At 34.7% G+C, this 17,098-nt stretch overlaps 1 protein-coding gene across 3 annotated transcripts in view; it reads left to right on the top strand.

Moving 5' to 3' along the window:
- LOC123549628 (divergent protein kinase domain 1A-like) overlaps window positions 1–16,474 on the top strand; it is a 37,610-nt gene extending 21,136 nt beyond the window's left edge. For all 3 annotated transcript variants that reach the window (XM_045337861.2, XM_045337870.2, XM_045337880.2), the window contains exons 5-7: window positions 2,737–2,946; window positions 3,219–3,418; window positions 6,420–16,474. In XM_045337861.2, coding sequence (XP_045193796.1) covers window positions 2,737–2,946; window positions 3,219–3,418; window positions 6,420–6,996 — 987 coding nt within the window. In that variant the 3' untranslated portion in view covers window positions 6,997–16,474. The remainder of the gene's footprint in view (window positions 1–2,736; window positions 2,947–3,218; window positions 3,419–6,419) is intronic.
- Window positions 16,475–17,098: the final 624 nt, after the last annotated feature.

Here is a 17,098-nt window from a genome sequence, read left to right as displayed (position 1 = left end):
TCATCCCTTAAACGCTGAGTGTACTCACTTAGAAAACTTTTTTATCACCAGCAGACTGTGCTTCCCATACAAAACCAAAACCGTTTCTATAAAGATGTGTACGTAATTTTGTTACCCAATTTTCATAACCAAGTTCATCATACATTTTAAGCATTAAATAACAAAGGTATATGTAACGATCTTTCTTACATTCCAAAATGCTAAACCAATACTTAATACATTGTACAGATGCTGTAATATGCAAAGGGTAACGACCTAAGTCTCCCATAATTGCCACATTGCAAGCGTTATTAGATGCATTTAGAAACCATTTACAAGAATATATTTGGACAGCCTCAACAACATTTATGTTTACCAGACCGCATAATTCACACCCATATAGTAAAACAGGACTTATTTTCGTATCAAAATTTTTAAAAAATGTCGTACCCATATTGGGTAGTTTTAACACATTTGTAAACAGTGTATTCAAAACTTTCTTAGCCTTCAATGCGTTTTGTTCTGCCGTTTTATACAATGAAAGTGTCTGGCTGAAATAAATACCTACATATGTGAAACCTGAAACACATTCTAGCTGTGTCCTATTATAATACCATTTTTCTTTACTAGATAATATACCGCCTTTTTTAAACACTAACACCTTTGTTTTATTGATATTGACTTTAAGTTTACTTTCATTGCAAAACTTATTCAAGGAGTTCAACTGTCTTTGCAAACCTACTATCGTATCTGCCATTAATGCGACATCATCTGCGAACATTAACAAAAATAATTTGATTAATGAAGGACAAAGTTGTATACCGTGATTATTCGAACGTGATATTTCTTTTTCCAAATCATTTATATATAAAGAAAATAAAATGGGGCTTAAGTTGCAACCCTGTCTGAGCCCGACAGAGCTGTTAAAGCTTTCTGGTAAGCCAGATTTACATTTAACCGACATCCTAACTGTATTGTAAATAGCCTGGATTGCAATTAACAATTTTCCTCTAATATTATAAGAACGTAGTTTGTTATAATAATGTAGGTCTATCAACTGAATCAAAAGCTTTGTGGAAGTCCACAAAAGCGATGTAAACTTTTCTTCTCTTCATGCTTAGAAATTTACTTGCAACAGACTGTAAAATGAACGCATTATCTATAGTGCTATATCCCTCTCGAAAACCTGATTGAGACTCTTGAGATTTTATTAAATATTTCAGCAAAACATGTTACTCGTTTTTTAATATACTGATATTTATTTTACTAAAGACATCTAGCAGAGCTATTCCTCTGTAATTGTCGGGATTGTTAAAACTACCCTTTTTATGGACAGGTACTAATATTGAATGAGACCAGGCTGTCGGAAAGCTGCTGGTACAAGTTTCCCGCAAGTTGATTTATTAAGTTTTAAACTTTTAACAGCAGAACTTATTTCATACGAAGTTATTTCATTATTGAGAATATCATTTTCAATGTCACTAAATTCTCTATCCATATCAGTGTATGATGCATCATCAGAGACCTCATTTTCAGTATTTTGATTACCGAAAAGATTTTTAAAATGGAGCAGCCAAGCATCATCAGATATGTCAAGATTCCTAACTGAACTGCCTAATAATTCTTTTACCTTTTGCCAAAATAACCAAGGATTCGTCAATGTACTTTCAAAGGATTTGGCAATGTTTTTCTCATGCTTAATCTTTTTAGCCCTACATAAACACCTATATTTCGACTTAAGTAAAGCGTATTCCTCAAAATTCCTATTAGACCTTCTTATACGTTATTTACGCAAAGCGCTATTAGCATCACGCTTCAATTTTCGGCATTCAGTATCATATCATTCATTTTTTTGAAAAGAATGTTTACGGTCCTTTCTAGTTTATTACAAAACTATCACTTAACTTAAGCAAACAATTTGTAAAGGTTTCTAGAACGTCATCACATTCGTATCAGGACTATTAAGCTTTTCATCTAGGACAGAAAAACCATCATTTACAATAAAATTACAGAGAATATCCTGGTACTGTGAACTCTTATCAGCATTGATTACAGTTTTATCTGAATCGAAAGTTTCATCAATTTTATCTGGTTTCACAATAGATTTACTCAACAACGTTAAATTTAGTGGCATGTGATCGTATAACGCATTAGCATCAACTGCAAAATTACTTATTTTCTGGAATAGATTATTACTGCATATTAAATACCGTAGTCTATAACACTTGCACTATTTGTACCACAAGATGTAAATTCCCCAACATCTAGGTCATCACCACACCTGCCGTTAACAATAGTTAGAGAATTTGTCTGACAAAATGAAATAAGGTCTTTACCAAATGTATCTATTGTTAACCTCACCCAGACAGGCAGAGTGCACAACCGAGGTCATAATATCCAAGGTTAAGGATGTACTTAAAGGTCAAATGTCAAATAGCTTAAATTTGTGTCTGCTCTGTATCTTCTTAACCACTTGAAAGATTTTCATAAAACTAGCATCTCCTGTTAACTTCATCAAGACAGCCTGCAGAGTGTACAACTCGGGTCACTAGGTCCAAGGTCAAGGTCACACTTGAAGGTCAGAGGCCATGATCACAACATTTTACAGTCCCTGTATAAAAGTGGCGTCTTGGGTATTAATCACATTTAGTGATAGCTCTTGTTATCACTGTACCATTTAAAAACATGATATGTGTTTAAGTGGGAAAGTCAGGTGATATCATTATTTAGAACGTATTGTTTGAATATGTGATACAGGTATTTAAGTGGGAAGATCAGGTAATTAAAGCTCGGTTACCAGAGAAGGAAGGTTCACAGTCCAACACCGACTCTATATGGGAGGGTATGACGCAGACAGATTTCTCTAATGTGATAAAGAATTTATTTACCCGTGTTCTCGGCAACAACGACCATTCCAGCCTTATAAAGAGAGCCTTAAGTTACGCTGACTTCAATAGAGATGGTCAGGTAGGTCAGGAGAATGTCTTTAGTGCTAATATTACACTTTTAGGGCTAACACTTCAATTCAGCATTTTGCTGTAATTTTTGTAACAAGGCTGTTCTATTTTTTTTAAGCCAATCATAAAAAATGGGACATGATTATTATGTAGTACTCACAGCTAGTATTTCTCTAACTTTTGATATTATGAAGGGCTGTTTTGTGCAAAAGGCTGTAGTCTTTGATTTGTTTCTTCAGTTTAATGCTTTCTCACATATGGTATTGATTTTAACCATTTCAGCTGACGTATGGTGAAGTTAACTCTTTGTGGCAGTTACTGCAGATTCAAGAATTCCAGACATTGTTTATATTCCAACATAATTCAGTATTTCCAAAAATCAATGGGACCTGTGGCTCCCTGTATGCGTATGAGGCAGCGTATCACCAGATGTTGTACAGCAAAAATACATCATCATATATAGATAGAGCCTTTCCAAATAGGTAAGATGTACTTTCAGATTTAAGGTGACTTTGTTAGCTCACCAGAGCACAAAGTGCTCAGGGTGAGCTATTGTGATCGCTCACTGTCTGGCATTCATCCGTCCATCGTCCGTCCGTCCTTCCACACTTTCCTTTTAACAACATCTCCTCCTAAACCAACAGGCCAATTTTGATGAAACTTCACAGGGATGTTCCTTGGATGGTCTTCTTTAAAAATTGTTCAAAGAATTGAATTTCATGCAGAACTCTGGTTGCCCTGGCAACAGAAAGGAAAAACTTTAAAAATCTTCTTCTCAAAAACCAGAAGTCCTAGAGCTTAGATATTTGGTGTGAAGCATTGCCTAGTGGACCTCTACCAAATTTGTTCAAATCATGACCCCGGGGTCAAAATTGACCCCGCCCTAGGGGTCACTTGATTTTACATAGGAAAATCTTAAAAAATTTTCTTCTCAAAAACCAGAAGACCTAGAGCTTAGATATTTGACATGTAGCATTGCCTAGTGGACCTCTACTAAAGTTGTTCAAATCATGACCCTGGGGTCAAAATTGACCCCGCCCCAGGGGTCACTTGATTTTACATAGGAAAATCTTCAAAAATTTTCTAAGAATAAACAGAAGGCCTAGATCTTAGATATTTGACATGTAGCATTTCCTAGTAGACTCCTACAAAAAAATTTCAAATAGTGGACCTCTACTAAAGTTGTTCAAATCATGACCCTGGGGTCAAAATTGACCCAGTCCCAGGGGTTACTTGATTGTATATAGGGAAATCTTCATAAATTTGCTAAAAATAAACCAGAAGGCCTAGATCTTAGATATTTGATACATTACATTGCCTAGTAGACTTCTACAAACTTTGTTCCATTCATGACACCCGGGGTAAACTTGGCCCCGCCCCAGGGGTTACTTGATTGTACATCAGAATATCTTCAAAAAAAACCTCTAAAAATCATCAGTTTGACATTTGAAACATGTAGCTCATATTACTCTGGTGAGCGATCCAGGGTCATCATGACCCTCTTGTTATCAAGAAATTTTATCTAGTATGCTTTTATCTGGAAGTTTTGCATTAAAAAATATTTTCATGAAATTCTCATTTTTAGCTCATCTGATTTTTTGAAAAAAAATGATGAGTTATTGTCATCACTTGAGCGGTTGTCGGCGTCGGCGTTGCCTGGTTAAGTTTTATGTTTAGGTCAGCTTTTCTCATAAACTATCAAAGCTATTGCTTTGAAACTTGGAATACTTGTTCACCATCATAAGTTGACCCTGTATAGCAAGAAACATAACTCCATCTTGCTTTTTGCAAGATTTATGGCCCTTTTTGTACTTAGAAAATATCAGATTTCTTGGTTAAGTTTTATGTTTAGGTCAACTTTTCTCCTAAACTATCAAAGCTATTGCTTTGAAACTTGGAATACTTGTTCACCATCATAAGCAGACCCTGTACATCAAGAAACATAACTCCATCTTGCTTTTTGCAAGAATTATTGCCCCTTTTGGACTTAGAAAATCAGTTTTCTGTGTTAAGTTTTATGTTTAGGTCAGCTTTTATCCTAAACTATCAAAGCTATTGCTTTAAAACTTGCAACACTTGTTCACCATCATAAGTTGACCCTGTACAGCAAGAAACATAACTCCATCCTGCTTTTTGCAAGATTTATGGCCCCTTTTGGACTTAGAAAATATCAGATTTCTTGGTTAAGTTTTATGTTTAGGTCAACTTTTTCTCTGAAACTATCAAAGCTATTGCTTTGAAACTTGCAACACTTGTTCACCATTATAAGCTGACCCTGTACAGCAAGAACGTAACTCCATCCTGCTTTTTTGCAATAATTATTGCCCCTTTTGGACTTAGAAAATCATTTTCTTGGTTGAGTATTATTATTTTTAAGTCAACTATTCTCATAAACTATCAAAGCTATTGCTTTAAAACTTGCAACAGTTTTTCACCATCATAAGTGGACACTGTACATCAAGAAACATAACTCTATCCTGCTTTTTGCAAGAATGATGGCCCTTTTTAGACTTAGAAAATCTTGGGTAGGACAATATTTCTATTACACAAAAAAAATCAGATGAGCGTCAGCACCCGCAAGGCGGTGCTCTTGTTTAAAATATTTTTTTGCTTGTTTGAAAGACATAGAAATCAGTTTCTAGCCAAAACTTATTGTGTTTCTGTTTTTGAAAATCTAAGGTTCAGTTGCTAGCATACCGGTATGAAGTATTTTTATCTGCAAAATCGGCAACTTCAATAAGACAGTCATTTGCAGTTGTTGTTTTTTTCTTGCTCCTGAATGGTGAAGTCAAAGTGTCAGCCTATCATTTGGTCTGTCTTAAGTTAAATGTAAAATATAAAGAGTAGTGTAAGATTGTTGATATATATGACCTAGTTGAATTACTTTGGGTAAGACTTTATAGAATTACATTAGGTAAGACTTCTAAATTAGGTTTGGTAATACTTCACTGTATTTCACTGGGTATGACTTTAACCGAGTTACATTTGGAAGTACTTTGATAAATTACATTTGGTAAGACTACTGAGTTACACTTGGAAAGATTAACTGATTTACACTGATATTTTATTGGGTAAGACTTAGCTGAATCACATTAGTTAAGACTTTACTGAATTACATTGGATAGGACTTCTGACACTGAATAACGTTGGTTAAGGCTTTACTGAATTTTATTGGGTAAGACTACTGAGTTACATTTGGTAAGACTTCTGAGTTACACTAGGTAAGATCACTGAACAAGACTTTACTGAATTATATTTGGTTAGAGTACAGAATTACATTGGGTAAGATTTTCCTGAATTACATTGGGTAAGATTTTCCTGAATTACATGGGTAAGATTTTCCTGAATTACATCGGGTAAAACCTTGCTGAATTACATTGGGTAATACCGTTCTGAAACTGAAATCACAAGTATTTCATATAATAAAGTAGTGAAATCTTGTTTGATATTCTTATAATATATGCATTGTGCATATTTTTACAGATATCGCTGGCACCTGCCGGAGTTCCCAAAACGAATGCATATTGCTCTGGGTTTGTTAGAGTATGTTTACACAACGATGGAAACTGAAAACACGAAGTTCTACATGTGTAATTTCAGTCCAAAGAACTTCGGATACACGGAGTACTTTGAGATGAAAGTATCCAATGTACAGGGTATTATATCTGAGCAGTTTTTAAATAAGACATTACAGAGTAAGACCTGTGAAACAGACGCAGATTGTCTCTATGGCGACGTGTGTAAATCTCGGTGCAATAAGAATATACACCGATGTTCCGGTGTTGGTGTGAACTACATTCCAGACTTAGTTAAAATATGCCATATCTTGCAAGACTACCTTGTGTATAATTTGCCCGTTAAGTTGAAATACACTCTCAGTCATGTTGTTGCAGACTGCATTAGGATGGCAAAAAAGTTGCACAGTAAATCCGCGTCAATGATTCTTGTAGATCAAAACCTTGCTCTGGATAGGTTAAACCAAGTACTGTGGAATGAATTGAAATATGCAGAAAACAAGTGGTTAACGAAGCCCACCAAGAAACCATCAGTTATGCTGTAGGTTCTTACTTTATACCTGACATTATGCAATATTTCCAAGATATTAATGGGTTGAGAAAGTAGGTGTTTTGCAAGGAATATCCGTAAACCAGATACTGAATGATGCAGATTGGAAACTTGTCAACCAGAAAATCTACAGCTGTGTAATAAATTCTATGTTTTAACCTGATATTGTATAATGAATCGCAATATTACTCGAGATATTAAGTAGTTAATATAAAGCATCTAGAAATATGAGCCGTGCCATGAAAAAACCAACATAGTGGCTTTGCGACCAGCAAGGATCCAGACCAGCCTGCGCATCTGCGCAGTCTGGTCAGGATCCATGCTGTTCGCTAACAGATTCTCCAATTGCAATAGACTTTGAAAGCGAACAGCATGGATCCTGACCAGACTGCGCAGATGCGCAGGCTGGTCTGGATCCATGCTGGTCGCAAAGCCCACTATGTTGGTTTTCTCATGGCACGGCTCATATAAACAGTCAAGAAAATATAAATAGTTGAGAAAACAGATGTATAGGTTTTAAGGTAACAACAAATTTGAAGGATGGAATTTTAAAATATTACTTAATATTGTTATATACTTAGGCCATCCTAGAAACTTGCTATTAAGTTTTGAAACCGGTGATTATGTAATTAATCTAAATACATAGAGATAAGAAGATTAACCTAATACAAGAATAGGGAGGAGCCTCCGTGGCCGAATGGTTAAGGTCGCTGGCTCCAGATCACTTGCCCCTCATCGATGTGGATTCGAGTCTCACTCGGGGCGTTGAATTCTTCATGTGAGGAAGCTATCCAGTTGGCTTACGGAAGGTCTGTGGTTCTACCCAGGTGCCCGCTCGTGATGAAATAATGCACGGAGGGGCACCTGGAGTCTTTCTCCACCATCAAAGCTGGAAAGTTAAACCCAACAAAAACAAAAGAAATAATACAAGAATAGGAGTGCTGTGTTGTTTGGGCAAGGAGGTATCAAGATCTGTTTGGAATTATTAGAATTCACAGAATTTGGGTCTCAACCAAGTTGGAGTTACCTTTTAAAAATGTCAAATAGCGCTAGTAATCCAGCCATTTATTTAAATAGACTTTTACTTTTAAATTGATAAGAAACATTTTAATGGGCTAAAGTTCCATTATTTCTAACTTTGTTATATGATGTACCTGTTATTTGATATTTGAATTGTGTCTTTCATCGACTTGAATGGTTGCCTAAGAAAAAAATACAGCTGTGTCAGATATTGTAGATTGCTAGAACTTGCTTTTATGTAAAGTTTGCACTAAGCGAACAGTTTTATAAATGGTTCTGTTGTAAAAATGTTGTCTTATTTATATGATTTTACAGACACTTTTGTACAGGAGTTTTATGTAGTTTGTTTTATAAATTTGTTTGATTTTGTAACTTTGAAATTAAGAAGGTTAATATGCTGGGGTGGGGTACAGAATAAGTGTTAAAAGGTAATTTTTAGAATGCAAACTACAGCAAACATTGGCTGGTAGTTTGTTTTTTTTATTTTGTCTCACCATATATTGGGGAGATAAGTTGATTTTTTGCTGCCTGTCTATCTGTTAATCCGTTTGTCACAAAAGTTTGTTCTCTGAAACTACTGGTTGGATTTCAATAAAACCTTGTAGAAATGTTCAGTACTAAGATTAGTTTTGCATATTTTATGCATTTTTTGGTCGATTGATTTTTGGCAGAGTTATTGCCCCTTATGTGTCATTTTTCAGGTAAAGTTTGTCTAGACTACTTCTACTGTACCACTGACTGGATTTGATAGAAACCTTATAGGATTGATTAGTACAAAGTCTAGTTATGCATATTCTTTAGGTATTTTGGTTAGTTGATTTTTGGTGGAGTTGTGGACCATTTCAAGAAAAAAGCCATTTTTCACTCTGTTTACATGCTAGCAACATTATTTCATTACCCGTCCTAATTCATATTGAAGAAGAACGTGTTTATAAAACATAGATTAAGATTTATTACAATAGACCAGATCTGATAAGTAAGTCTAGAGTTATGTGCCCTTGATTTAACAAAAATGCCATATTTACTATGTTTATGCTTGACCATCTTCACTTCTTAACCAATCCTAATCATATTTACACAGAATATTTATACCAATGAGCTTGCTTTTAAATACGAGTATGAGTCAGATCTGGTAAGAAAATTAAGAGTTATGTGCCCTTGAATTATCAAAAAATGTCCTATCTTAATGTTCACAGTCTCTAGTGCATAATGTATCATTATTTTTTAACAAACACTTACCATGTTTACACTTGTTAAATATCAAGTTGGAGTGCTAGTATGTTTAGACTATTGATCAATGATTTATATTCTCTTAATTTCCATGTAACATTAATAAATTATGCAGTGTAACTCTACACATTCATATACATGTACCAAACTTGTTATGTGAATTCACGTGCAAGTATGTCTTTTTCCAACACATGTCTTTGTTGTGCTCAGATATTGTATATCTATTTATCCTGCCATTTAAATGCATGCATATAGGGAGACATGCACTTGTTTCAAGAGTAATCTCTAGTTTTAAGTTTAATACTGTTTTTTAAACCAGATATTTTTAAACATTTCAGAATGTTATAGATAAGTCTAACAATTAGAGAATGTTCTCCCTATTTCTTTTGTTTAAGCAGTATTTATCTATCATAATGTAACATGTTCAAACATACATAATGTTGTTGTATAACATCTTATTTGTGGATCTTGTATTAAGCTTTACCAAAAAAAAAAAAAATACACATAAATCCATCACCATGTCTTTAAGCATGTACTGTGCTGCAGCTTTCTTGTCTTTGCGGTTGTATTTCAAGGGCATTTCCAAGTTGCCTGTAGGCAGTTATTATTTGTATGCACCACTCTTAATATTGGTAAGTTAATACTGGTCAAAAGTGCATACTGGGTCCAAGGTCATAAAACTCAGTGCCGGAAACCGTCTTGAAATTCAAGCATCTCATTGGTCAATCAGGAGATTTTACTTAGAATCGACCAATCAGATGCTAGAGTTTTGAGACTGATCCTTAGCTTTATTACCTCAGGCTCTTGTCTTTATTTACTGTTGTTATACTTTTTTATGTTTACAACTGTCTAAATTATAAAACTGTATTTGAATTATTTGTTTTACTGTAACCAGGGTAAATTTCTGTATATTTTTAAAGAGTTGTATCGTTGTACAGTTCACAGCTGGTAAACTTGTATTGTCACAAAATAAGTCATTGTTTGCATTTACGTAATTTATATAATAAGTTTTATATTCAGAATTTTTATGTAAAAGTGTGTTTTTTCCTGTTTTAATTGCAAACAAATGATGTCAGAAAATCAAGACTTGCACAAAAGTATGGCCACAAGCAAGTAGCAACCCATATGTATTTTATCTTTGGTTCACATATTCTGTGAGTCTATAACAGAGTTCTTTGTTTCAGATTTTATTTGTCACTAATTTTTCACAAATTTGATGGAAATAAATCAAAGGCGGACTCATTCTGATGGTGTCAAGAGCAATAGTAATATCCCACATAACTTTATTTTGTGGGGGCTATATAGGAATCACTTTGTCCAGTCTCTTCACATTGTCCCTGGCCTGTACCTTCTAGAAAACCCGAACAGATACTATTTTGGAACTTACATTATGTTTGTAGGATCATAAGACAAGTGCACATACCAGGTCCCATAACTCTTGACTTTTGTTTTGACAAATTTACCACCCCTTCTCACTTGGAAAATTTCCCAAAGTTGACATTTCTTTCAATATTTCTGAAACCTATTCATGCACTTGAGTGAAATATCACTCAGTTATTTGGGATCATAAAGTTAGTTTACACACCAAGTTCCATAATTCTGCCTTTTAATTTGATAAAATTATCCCCCTTCTTCACTTAGAACTTGAGACAAAATTGATGTTTTCTTTTAACAACTCTGGAACCATGAAGGTATTGCACTGGAACTTATAATACAATGTAGGTTGAAAGCATCGTAAGTCAAGTTCATACATCAAATCCTGTAACTCTTGACTTTGGTTTTTACAAAATCCCCCCCCCCCCTTTTCTTCACTTTGCAAACATCCTCGAAAAGTGCTATTTCCTTTCAGGAAAACATATGCATCTTCACACAGTGATCATAATCGTAAAAAAAAACTTATTGTACTTACAGTTTCACATCATATGACTTTATGATTTATGACAATAACTTTAAAGCCAATGAAGGTAATACCATACAACTAGAGACAATGATAGATATAAAATGAAATTAACTGGAGTACAAGAACCATTACTCTTTCTTGAATATAGATAAACCTATCTCCCAGGTTTAACAGGTGAAGTGAGTAGTAGTAAGAAAGATACTGTCAGTATAAATTAATACCATTAAAGTCTTTTCAAATAAGGCTTTTGAGCCCGCCTGCTTAGCTCAATTGGGAAAGCACAGATCTACGGATCGCGGGGTGGGGCGTATGTTTTCTGTGACTATTTGATAAAAGACATGGTGTCTGAAATCATTTGTACTCCACCTCTGATTCATGTGGGGAGGTTGGCAGTTACTTGCAGAGAACAGGTTTATACTGGTTCAGCATCCAGGGACACTGGTTAGGTTAACTGCCTGCCGGTACATAACTGAAATACTGTTGAACAAGCGCGTTAAGCCAAAAATAAACAAACAAAAAACGAGGCTTTTGGTGTGGGTATGAATCACATTTTAGTGATAGCTCTAGTTTTTTTTTTATTTTCATGTCATTTTACATTACTATGATTTCACAATATTAGTGACCTGAGAACCATGAGTTTCTGGAAGCTTCTAAATGGAGTGGAGTCAAAACAGCTGAATTTTGAAATTAAATGTACTTCATCAAAGGATATTTGGCAGTACGGTAAAGGCAATAAGTAACTACTATAGCATACAATGTTAGTTTTGTGATTTGCATTGCTGCCCAAATTGAATTGGTAGTATAAACAAAAATCCTGTGAATGATTTCACTTGGAGGAAAATAGTTTTGCTTTCGTTGTAATCTACTTAATTTGCAGTTTTTAATGCTGTATACTCAGAAAATGTACTCAGAAAGTTAAATAGAGGGATTATTTCTCACAACCTAGTCTGTGTTACTATTATCATTTATATTTTAATGTTCTATTATAGAGCCCTCTGTGTACTTCTTTGGTTTGCTTCAAGAATCACACTATTTTCTTTTTATTAGCTCACCTGTCACAAAGTGACAAGGTGAGCTTTTGTGATCGCGTGGTGTCCGTCGTCCGTCCGTGCGTCCGTGCGTCCGTCCGTCTGTAAACTTTTGCTTGTGACCACTCTAGAGGTCACATTTTTTGTGGGATCTTTATGAAAATTGGACAGAATGTTCATCTTGCTGATATCTAGGTCAAGTTCGAAACTTGGTCACGTGCCGTCAAAAACTAGGTCAGTCGGTCTAAAAATAGAAAAACCTTGTGACCTCTCTAGAGGCCATATATTTCATAAGACCTTCATGAAAATTAGTCAGAATGTTCACCTTGATGATATCTAGGTCAAGTTCGAAACTGGGTCATGTGCCATCAAAAACTAGGTCAGTAGGTCTTAAAATAGAAAAACATTGTGACCTCTCTAGAGGCCATATATTTCATAAGATCTTCATGAAAATTGGTCAGAACGTTCACCTTGATGATATCTAGTTCAGTTTCGAAACTCGGTCACGTGCCGTCAAAAACTAGGTCAGTAGGTCAAATAATAGAAAAACCTTGTGACCTCTCTAAAGGCCATATTTTTCATGGGATCTTTATGAAAGTTGGTCTGAATGTTCATCTTGATGATATCTAGGTCAAGTTCGAAACTGGGTCACGTGCCTTAAAAAACTAGGTCAGTAGGTCTAAAAATAGAAAAACCTTTTGACCTCTCTAGAGGCCATATATTTCATGATATCTTCATGAAAATTAGTCAGAATGTTCACCTTGATGATATCTAGGTCAAGTTCGAAACTGGGTCATGTGCCATCAAAAACTAGGTCAGTAGGTCTTAAAATAGAAAAACATTGTGACCTCTCTAGAGGCCATATATTTCATAAGATCTTCATGAAAATTGGTCAGAACGTTCACCTTGATCATATCTAGTTCAGTTTCGAAACTCGGTCACGTGCCATCAAAAACTAGGTCAGTAGGTCAAATAATAGAAAAACCTTGTGACCTCTCTAAAGGCCATATTTTTCATGGGATCTTTATGAAAGTTGGTCTGAATGTTCATCTTGATGATATCTAGGTCAAGTTCGAAACTGGGTCACGTGCCTTAAAAAACTAGGTCAGTAGGTCTAAAAATAGAAAAACCTTTTGACCTCTCTAGAGGCCATATATTTCATGATATCTTCATGAAAATTAGTCAGAATGTTCATCTTGATGATATCTAGGTCAGGTTCGAAACTGGGTCACGTGCCGTCAAAAACTAGGTCAGTAGGTCAAATAATAGAAAAACCTTGTGACCTCTCTAGAGGCCATATTTTTCATGGGATCTGTATGAAAGTTGGTCTGAATGATCATCTTGATGGTATCTAGGTCAAGTTCGAAACAGCGTCATATGCGGTCAAAAACTAGGTCAGAAGGTCTAAAAATAGAAAAACCTTGTGACCTCTCTAGAGGCCATACTTGTGAATGGATCTCCATAAAAATTGGTCAGAATGTTCATCTTGATGATATCTAGGTCAAGTTTGAAAGTAGGTCTCGTGCCATCAAAAAGTGGGTCAGTAGGTCAAATAATGAAAAAACGTTGTGACCTCTCTAGAGGCCATATTTTTCATGGGATCTGTATGAAAGTCGGTCTGAATGTTCATCTTGATGATATCTTGGTCAAGTTTGAAATTGGGTCAACTGCGGTCAAAAACTAGGTCAGTAGGTCTAAAATTAGAAAAATCTTTTGACCTCTCTAGAGGCCATATTTTTAATGAGATCTTCATGAAAATTAATGAGAATGTTCACCTTGATGATTTCTAGGTAAAGTTCAAAACAGGGTCACGTACCTTCGAAAACTAGGTCAATAGGTCAATTAATAGAAAAACCTTGTGACCTCTCTAGTGACCATATTTTTCAATGGATCTTCATGAAAATTGGTCAGCATTATTATCTTGATAATATCTAGGTCAGCGACGTCATACTCAAAACTGCGTCATGTGGGAAGAGGTGAGCGATTGAGGACCATCATGGTCCTCTTGTTGAAATATTTTAAATTTTTAGTTCACCTGAGCACAAAGTGCTAAAACTGAGATATTGGGACTGCCCTGTGTCCATCATGTGTTTTTAACAATTACACTGCCCAATTTGAATGAAACGTTGGTTAGAATGTTTGTCTTGATAACACGTTGAACTAGTTTGAAACTAGGTCATCTTGTATCAAAAACTAGGTCAAATCATAGAGAAAATATAAACACTGTAGAGGTCGTGTTTTCTATTTAATCTGTATGAAACCTGGCCAGAATTTGTCTTTTAATGAAATCAAGGTAAAGGTTTAAACCTAAGTTATCTAAATCAACGAATCACCTTGTAATACTCTAGAAGCCATATTTTCTACTTGTTCTATATTAAACATTGTTAGAATGATTGTCTCCATAAAATCTAAGTAAAGTTTGAAACTGGGCCAACTGGGTGAAAAACTAGTTCACCAGTTAAAATAGTAGAAAAACGTTGTTAACACTCTAGTGGTCATATTTTCTACCAGTCCTGATCTTTACAAAGCCTGGTCAGAGTGTTTGTCTGTTTGAAATCTCGGACAGTTTTGAAACTGGGTCATCTTGATTTTGAAAATAGGTCACTAGGTCAAATCAGAAGATGTCATTTTTACAAGATCCGGATCAAGTGTATCTAAATCTTTATAATATTAATAACTTGTGTGAAATTTGGTTATCTGGATTCATTAAATAGAAATCTAGCCAGAATGTTTGTCGTAATAAAAGTAAAGGCAATTACAAAGTAGGGGAGCGACTCATGGCTATCATGGTCATCTTCCTTTAAAGTTTTAGGTCTTAGCTGTACAGTTAGATTTTATATTTTTAAGAACTTATCAGAAATAATGTCATTTTTTGCCAAAAAGACACTTGATATGATATATAATGGTATGAATGAGAACAGTATATCAAAAGTATGACAGTTTGAATTATTTCATACAATTTGTATTTTATCTGCTGTGTTCATACATATGTTTAATAATCTATTCTGTAAACAGAAATGACAAGGTATTGTTTCTTACTTGTATGTATGAAAACCTCCACGCCACTCTTGCTTCACTTGTGTAATATGTATATGGTATTAGTCATATTTGAAATTTTCGAATTTACCTAGAAGATAGGATAGATATACAAAGTAACAATGGGTATATGATTCTAGTCATGTTTTTTAAACAAGAACTGATGTATTGCCAAGAAAAAAAACTGTTTTAATGACGAAATCAGGGAAGGCCATGTTTTTAAGAGCTCCTTTATATTGTACAGGGTCTTTATTTATCAGTTTATTGTGTGAAATTTAGGCATACACTTAACCCTTACCCTGCTAAGTTTCTATAATGAACTTGTCCATCTTCCAATTTGGACAGTGCCATTAACTGTTAAAAGGGGTGCTTACCAGAAAGATACTGACTGAATGGCGAACAGTTCAGATCATGATCTTCACTGGCCACAAAGGCAGAATCAATCCTGTCCAGCATGATAAAGGGTTAATAATGCCAAATATTTAATTTACTCTAACTTTATGACTTGTTCAAATTGAAAATTTATTGGTTTCTGGACCAAGTTTGAAGACTTGAAACTTTTTTGAGTCTTGTCATTGCATTTATTCAAGCTTTCTCTTAACTGAGAACAATTAAAAGAACATGCTTTAAACAAATTGCTTTTGAATAATGTACTTTCGGGGATAGGGGTGATGGGTGTTATAGATAATGTTTTATTATCTATCTGTTGAATTGTGGTTAAGCTATCTCTGAAATATAGTTTGATATAAAATGTTTATCAAGCATTGATAAAAAATGCAGAAGTGAAAACCATATTAAATTGTTGTAAACAATTTTGCCTAATATTGTTCCATAACGACATTAGTGACTTTATTTTACAGGTGTACTTTACAAAAAATAAGATGGAAGCTTTTTGTACAATTAGCCATTTTCACAAAATTTAGTTTATAGTTAATACATGTAGAGAGAATTTCATTTTAACCCCCCACCTCCCCACCCCCTCCAAATATCAACAAGTCTCTTTATAGAATGTAGTATAAATAATATATAGAGAGATGAGATTTATGTTTTTCATGTCTAGTCGGACACAGTGAAACTGCATCACGTTCATATCTATGGTATATAATATATTCCTTGTGAGATTATCTCCACATGAAATTCTCCATGTCTGTAATGATGTACATGTATATTTGATTACCACTGTGATTTTTTGTTATATCAAAAAAGTGAAAATGAATTTGACCATTTTTACACACCTTGCAATAAACAGTTACACATGATTATTTTGTTATGTTGTTTATAAAGTATATCTAGTTCCATTTCAGCAGCATTTCAGTTTCTATTTAACATTAATTAGTCCCAGTCTGGTTTAAAAGCCATTTTTGTATGTCAGATTTTGGTGGACCATTTGTTTGTACCTCATATCTCAGTTGGTGCAAAAATTCACCACAGCAAGAGACAGACCCTTATTTCTAAGGTCATGTTCACACTTTCATGCTATTTCGTGCATGAATGGATATTCAAATAAATTAATATTCACCTAATAAAACAGTAAAATGTTAGTTACTACTTACAAACTTCACAGGAATTAGATGTAATTTCCCTCTACATTTCATTGCCTCATAATCATTAAAAGACGTAGTGCTGCCTGGCAATACTTAATTAACCTGTCTTTGTTTTCATTAGCAGTGTGATTTCATTGCTAGGTATACCAGTAGGGGCAAAACCATTGTTCTCCTCAGTAAGCAAAGCATTAGACTGCCATTTAATTAACAAGTGACAATTGGATTAACAAGTGACAAGTTTTTGGATGAATTTAAAGCAGTACATTATTATCCCCCACCGATGAAATCGGGAGGTGGGTATTGAAATGGCGTTGTCAGTCCGTTTGTGCGTCCGTCTGC

The sequence above is a fragment of the Mercenaria mercenaria genome, chromosome 15 (genome assembly GCF_021730395.1).
Source record: "Mercenaria mercenaria strain notata chromosome 15, MADL_Memer_1, whole genome shotgun sequence".
Taxonomy (NCBI): domain Eukaryota; kingdom Metazoa; phylum Mollusca; class Bivalvia; order Venerida; family Veneridae; genus Mercenaria; species Mercenaria mercenaria.
This window is presented reverse-complemented; position numbering and strand designations above follow the sequence as displayed.